The 6,969-nt window shown below is 32.5% G+C and overlaps 1 protein-coding gene across 1 annotated transcript; it reads right to left on the bottom strand.

Annotated features, from left to right (window-relative positions):
* Positions 1–800: 800 nt before the first annotated feature.
* LOC143543748 (borneol dehydrogenase, mitochondrial-like) lies at positions 801–2,535 on the bottom strand. The gene is made up of 2 exons (XM_077036001.1): positions 2,289–2,535; positions 801–1,681 (listed from the first exon to the last, which is right to left on the bottom strand). The coding sequence occupies exons 1-2, from the start codon at positions 2,336–2,338 to the stop codon at positions 898–900; spliced, it is 834 nt and encodes a 277-aa protein (XP_076892116.1). The 5' UTR covers positions 2,339–2,535; the 3' UTR covers positions 801–897.
* Between the last annotated feature and the right edge of the window lie 4,434 nt (positions 2,536–6,969).

Here is a 6,969-nt window from a genome sequence, read left to right as displayed (position 1 = left end):
ACAAATTCCAAGCATAAAGAAATACACTTCTTAAACCCGAACACTTTTAAGAACACTTAAACACACTTTTGAACCAATTTCAAGCTTGCACAACAACCTAGTAAGCTCGATACCCACTTCAAACACTTGAATACAAGTCTTAAACACTCAAACAAGACCAAAATCCAAGGTTGTGACCCAAGAACTAAAACTAGTAGAGCCGAAAGCTCTGATACCAGTTGAAGGTCCTTAGAATGGATCAAACAACAAAGTTGTTGGATCAATTTCCTTGTAAGCTAGCGGAAATCACTTGCAAGTTAATAGAGATCTTGGATCTTCTTTATGTTAGGTTATTTCCGAAAATAGAATGAAAGAGAGAGTAGGGAGAGGGTTGGTGAAAAGGTAATGATAAGATTTGCAAAAAAAGGTGTGTGTGCATGAATATGCTTCACCTTATATAGGTGAGAGCATGCCATGCACCTTCCATTATAATCGGCCCAATGAGCTCTAAGCACATGGTCTTGGGCCCAAACATACATAAAAAAGACCGTAAGCTAGTAAAATAAATTGTGAATAAATCTAAATAATACAAAAGACTTAGGAGCAAAACCGGGCCTAACAAAAAATCATGAAATGATATGTGTAGAGCGATACACAGTTGCACACTAATAATAACAAAGTTTTAAATTTAAATAAAGTCCAAGTCCCACAATAACAAAGATTGTCTAGAGCTTCTTACTTTTTATTAAACTCGAGTTGGAACTTGGAATAAATACCAATATATTTATTCTAGACTAAACTTACAAAGACCACAGGTCAAATTTGATCCTTGGTATTTTATCTTATTCTTAAGAATGTGTCTTGTCTCCGTTAATACATTAAACAAATCCAAAGGTACATGACATTATAAGCAAACTATTAAGATGATTTAGCTGGAGCAAACAAGCCAAAACCAGGATTTATTGTTGTAAATCCCCCATCAACTGCTAGGTTATGGCCACTTATATACTTGGACTCATCACTTCCAAAGAATAGAGCAGCTTGAGCTACATCTTCTTCCTTGAGAGATACTCCCTTGATGTTTGAATATATGTTTGCAAATATATCTGGATACAAATCAGTTATCTCTGCTGGCACGGATGGCGGTATAAGGTAAGGCGACACACAATTGACACGAATCCCATATTTGCCAAGCTCCGCAGCAACATTCTTGGTGAGTCCAAAAATCGCATGTTTGGAACTAGTATACGCGTGCGGTGAAACACCGCCAATAGCAGAAGACACACTCCCAATCGAAATAATGCTACCACAAGCAGCCGGGATCATGGCACGAGCCGCATGTTTCATTCCTAGGAAAACACCGACTAGGTTGACATTTATAACACGATCAAAATCAGCTTTGTCGTTGTCAAGAATGCTGAGCTTTGCTTCACCTAGAATAGCAGCATTGTTGATCGTAATATCTAGTTTACCATACTTTGTTGTAGCAAAGTTTACAACGTTTTCTACATCGACTTCTAGAGTTACATCACAATGGACATAAGATGCTGTTTCGAGGCCTATTTCTTCACAAACAGATTGACCCAAATCGTCTTGGATATCCGCAATAATAACTTTGGCCCCGTGTTTAGCGAACAGTTTGGCGATACTTCTTCCAATCCCTTGAGCTGCACCGGTTATAATTGCTACCTTACCTGCCAATCTAAATAACCAACCATAAGGATTGCTTTCAACATCACAACCACAAAAACAATAGAACGATCCTAATTTCATAGTAATTTTAACTATGATAATAACATTTATGCCCAACTTCATGGAAATCATAATTGTTTGCAAATCTATGATTTTAGATTAGATACTGTTTTTAATTATTTTGTCCATGTAGAAACAATATGCCTAAAACAAACAAAAAAATGATCAGTACTAAAAGAATTCTTTTTACCTTGGTGTAGCTACAGATTCAAAATGTAGATCATTTCCGATGGAATTTGAAATAGATCGATCGTTATGCGCATGAGCACGAGTTGATGTTAAGTTTTCAGGAGTAGTGATGAAATTGAAATGTATATGATTTATTACATACGAGTTACTACTACTTAAAACCCCGTTATCCCCACTTTTGATACAAAATCTGACGGAAGACTGTCTAATTCGTTCAGTCCCACTCGCGATACATGCTAGTTTATGTGCCAATCTAGCAACCAAACATATATTCGCTGATAAGAACATCGTTAATCCTACGATAAACGACTAAACATAGTATGCTATTCTACGCATAGTTTGTAAATGAAGAATTGAAAGTTTTGTACCTCGGTGCGGTCCCAGCATCGCAGACAGGAACCATGTTTGTGCTTGCCATGGGATTTTAATGGACGAAGTTTAGAAAGTTTATGTTTTGTTTGGAAAAAGTAGATAGTTTTGAATTTCAGTTAGCATACTTCTTTTATAGTCATGGAGGTAGAGAAGAGGGTCACAAATTTGGTTCTTTTTTTCTGATTACTTTAAAAATTTTGGTTGCTTTCAAAGATGGCTTGCTTTGAAAATAATTGGGGCTGCCAGCAAATTTTCAAATCAAGTTTTTTTTTTCTTTTTTTATTACTAGCTCCTCGTAAATCCTAAATATGTACATTGGAAACGTACTAGTCTCTCACATGCCTCAACTTTAATAAATAAAAACATTTAGAATAAAGGGAAATTAAGAAAATAAAACTGAAAATTTGAAAAATACATATATGATAACTAAACATGCATATTCTTAAATTTAAATACTATTAACAACCAAACCTTTGAGTGAACTCTTAAAAAATATAATAACAAAACCTTCATAATTTTAGTTTATTATACCAAAGACAAAGATAAAATAATTAATATAAAATAATAAGTAGTATACATTTAAAGTCAATACAAATCGAAAATTGGGAAATTGAATAATAAATATACAATATTTAACTATATCATTAAAACCGGAAATATTTTTTAATTTTATTTTGTAGGTAAGAGCAATTTAAATTGCGGTCAACATCAAAACGCAAGTGCGATCCCCAGTTTCATTTTTATCATTTCTAACACCCAAACGTCTGCATAGCCATGCAATTAAGTTAAACAATGCTTAACTGTTCAAAAATATTGGTCTACAGACAAAGTTATCTTTTCATACATAAACCTAATAATACATAAACCTAATAATGATAGTAATAATATTAGTAATAGTAAATGTCATTTCTTTAACTACCTCCTTGTCCTTCCTATGAGCATTCTTAACAGTGATGGAATCAAAAACTTTTATCCGAAAGGTCTTAGCATATACAGCTTTTATATCGGAACTAAAACTCTAAAAGCACGAAAACCAATTTTAAAACAACAAAGCGTACACACACATACACACTCATCTAATCATATTTCAAAATATAAATAATTATTTATTGTGAGAATCAAACTTTAAACCGATGAGAAAGGATATCCACTATGTATACACCTTCGTAATACTTAAAGTATTTTAATAAAAAAAAAAGTTTAACTAATAATAACGTGTCTTGGTATAAATTATATATTTACCACATGAGTTTCCATGTAATGTCTAAATATTAAAAACTATTCATCAATTATATCTTTTCTAGTTTTGTTAGGCTGTTGTGTGTGGGTGCCATTTCATTGGTCAACTTTAGAGTTTAAGGAAAAATGATTCCTTAAGTATAAACATATTTTGTTAAATGCATATAAATATTTTTGAAAAAATATCAGAAATTATTAAATCCAAAGGTTACAAAGTATAATTCAATAGAATACAAGTAAAAAAAATTAAAATAAATTGAAAATCAAGTATACCAAGTAGATCTGAAATATGTCACATTTGTAACATTTTACCAGGGTAATGTTACTATTGCAGAATCTAAGAGGAATATAATACGTATAGGTTCTCCTTTATTATTATTATTATTATTATTATTATTATTATTATTATTATTATTATTATTATTATTATTATTCATCAAACTTCACACTAACCTCATTTAGTCCGCCGGAAAAAATTCTGATAAGTCTTCTTCACTTTACTTTTCTTAGTTTTCTACTGCTTTGCCAACTATTTGAAGGTTCAAACTACCTAAAGGATTTCGACATCGAATACTGTATATATAATTTTTCCGACGGCAGAAGGTTCAATGGAGCCTCCTGTAGTTCCGTCCCTGACATTCATGCATTATAATTACACGAGTCAGTAACGAGTCACACGCACGAATCTATCCTTAACACATTGGTGATCATTAATGTCAAATCTGACATGTTAGAGTAACTAGAATAATTTATTTTTTACTTTCTATGTGATTATATGTTTTCATGCCTTAATCTTACAATTATTTGTTATTTTATTAGTTTAAAAAATTATATATTTGAAACAAGTCGCGCTCACCGTCGGAACACCCGTTAACCACCACCTTGAATCATCATTGAGTTCTCTATTATCGGAAGCACCGTTAGAGCTTATCTCCACCGTAGTGACTATAACCACTATAACAACTTGCCATATTACTTGTGACACCCCACATTTTCATGTTAACTCTTTTAACACATGTTGCGTTACCTTACACATTCATACATTATAATCACTCTCGGCCGTTTTTTTGACAAAAACCTTGAGTTCTTTGGGCGATTTGGGGTCTTGGAGAGTATTAGTGGTTTTAGAGTTCTTCCATATCATCAATCAATCGTTCTTGTGAGTGCTTAATTGCTTAATTATCATTTACTCGCTTATCTCTTGATTACTTGATAATAAACCCTAAAATAATATGAAAGTTTTATGTATGATTATGATGACATTTATTCGTTATTGATGGATTAGAACCCTATGTATGTTGTAAATATGATTTTTGCATGAGTTTTGGTGACATCAGACTTGTAACAGATTCGTTATTATTATTGTAGTGCTTGTAACTTGATGATAACTGCATTTTTTTTTATCTATTCTTGGTTCTAGGATGTAGTACTTCTAATCTAGTTTCTAGAATGATAGAGTTTTTAATATTTGGATGAGTGTATGATAGTTTTTGGGAATTTACAAAATTGTATGCAAATGTTGTTTCAGGGATGATATCGCTGGCCTCGATTCCCGACACCATAATAGTTTCACTTCAAGAACTTCATACTTTGAGTTAAAAATCTAACCAATTAACCTTGCATGACTTGATTGAGTATTGTTGTTTAACCAAATCAAAATTTTATGTTGCACATTGAATTAGCAGCAAGTACTTTGCTGTGATAGTTTAATTTTCATGATCTTCGTGTATATAAAAAAATGTAACAAAAATAGTTTGAGAAACCTAAGTCAACTAGCTTACTTTGGTAAAATGTTAATAATTGAACTCTAGTATTTGCTTAATTAGTAAGATACATATGTACATGTTAAAATCTATCTTGTGAATTACGAATCTTTATGCATGTTAAAATCTATCTTGTGAATTATGAATCATTATACATGTTATGCGACGAGATAATTGATTATTTGGCCGATACTTGATGTATGAATCACATTATCATTTCATTCGTGATATTAATGTAATCACTAGCAGGTCGTCAGGTCGAACTTGTGTCCATGTGTGAGTCTTTACGTGAACCTTAGGATCATGTGTTGCTCAACACTTGAGTTTTTCTAGTTGCATGAACACATTGTCACATCTAAAACTTGTACTAGGTAACAATTAGCCGAGCACACCCTTTTCTTTATAGCTTTTAGGGGAAAATACTACACACATCATAAGGTGAGTTCATTAGTTTCATATATTTATTTCAGGGTGAAAACACAAACACTTTTGATACACTTTTTTTCAGGGAGAAAACACGGACATTTTACTTTTAGAATGTAGTAGTTTCCTATATATCACATGTTTACTAGACGCTCTGCATCATGAAAGTCCTTACATTATGAATTGATAACATGGGATCGTGAGGTAATATCGAGTATTACTACTGAGTTTGACAAACCCCACCCGGGCTAGTTGCTCTAGCTTGACTGGAATTCAAACGGGTGTAATATTTACCTAACTTTCTATACCAGTGTTTATGATAGACATGGTGGAAGGCAAACAACAATTCAATAGTCAGCTTCGATTCAACCTTTAGTAACTTTTGAATAGGCTAGCTACTGATATATTAGAAAAGTGCTAGATCTAAATACATGTTTTTTACTTATAACTTGTGAACTCAGCAACCTCGTGTTGACATTTGAGTTTACATACTTTCCCAGGTTGTTAGGTATGCATGGAACACGTTACACACATTTTTTGGAGTCCTATTTATTGCATGAACAATTATTTTACATTACTTCCGCAATACTAATTAAACTATTTGGTTTACTTTTATTTCTCATATGGATGGAAACTTAAATATAGTTTATAAAATTTTTCGGTATGACAAGTGGTTAGACCCTAGCATGTCACTTTTCTTAAACTGTTTAGTTTACTTTTATTTGTTATATAGATGAGAACTTAAATATTATTAATAAAATTTTTGAATGGTTGTTCGGTATGACAGGTGGATAGATCATAGTATGTCACGCACCTTGCGGTACAACCATGCTATTTGAAATTTGAGGGTGTGACATTTCGCTGAAAAACATACCTGATTCATCATCATCATTAGAATCTGCAGATGTAAGGCCCCGAGACCGGTTCCCAACTTTGGGTGTTGGATTTACTCATAAAGACATTTCTAAATAGCTAAGTGAATGAAAACTTTTTGAGGCAGAATAAATAAAAGTCAATAATTCATACATAAGTCTTAGAATTTAAACAAACATTCAAACACGCCTCTATGTTAAAACATAACAAAATATCATAATTCCAATTATTCAGATGTCAGCTTCTTTATTCTCCTGCCATGTGTCTCTCCTAAGGTTGGATGTCTCATTTTACTCACCTACATGCATACTAAACGTCAGTTACGCTAAGTGAGTTCTAGTTAATCAGGCAATATACATCACATTCACATAATAATTTA

The sequence above is a fragment of the Bidens hawaiensis genome, unplaced genomic scaffold (genome assembly GCF_021521415.1).
Source record: "Bidens hawaiensis isolate Kalapana, Puna unplaced genomic scaffold, B.hawaiensis_p1.1 tig00013295_1, whole genome shotgun sequence".
Lineage (NCBI taxonomy): Eukaryota > Viridiplantae > Streptophyta > Magnoliopsida > Asterales > Asteraceae > Bidens > Bidens hawaiensis.
The sequence above is the reverse complement of the archived record's forward strand: the minus strand, read 5'-3'. Positions and strand labels throughout refer to the sequence as shown.

What these genes read in the sequence shown, in the direction of transcription:
- LOC143543748 (XM_077036001.1), bottom strand. Translation starts at nt 2,338, where the DNA reads ATGGCAAGCACAAACATGGTTCCTGTCTGCGATGCTGGGACCGCACCG. An exon ending in GATGCTGGGACCGCACCGAG is followed by an intron (nt 1,682 to 2,288) that starts GTACAAAACTTT and finishes TTGGTTATTTAG; the next exon opens with ATTGGCAGGTAAGGTAGCAA.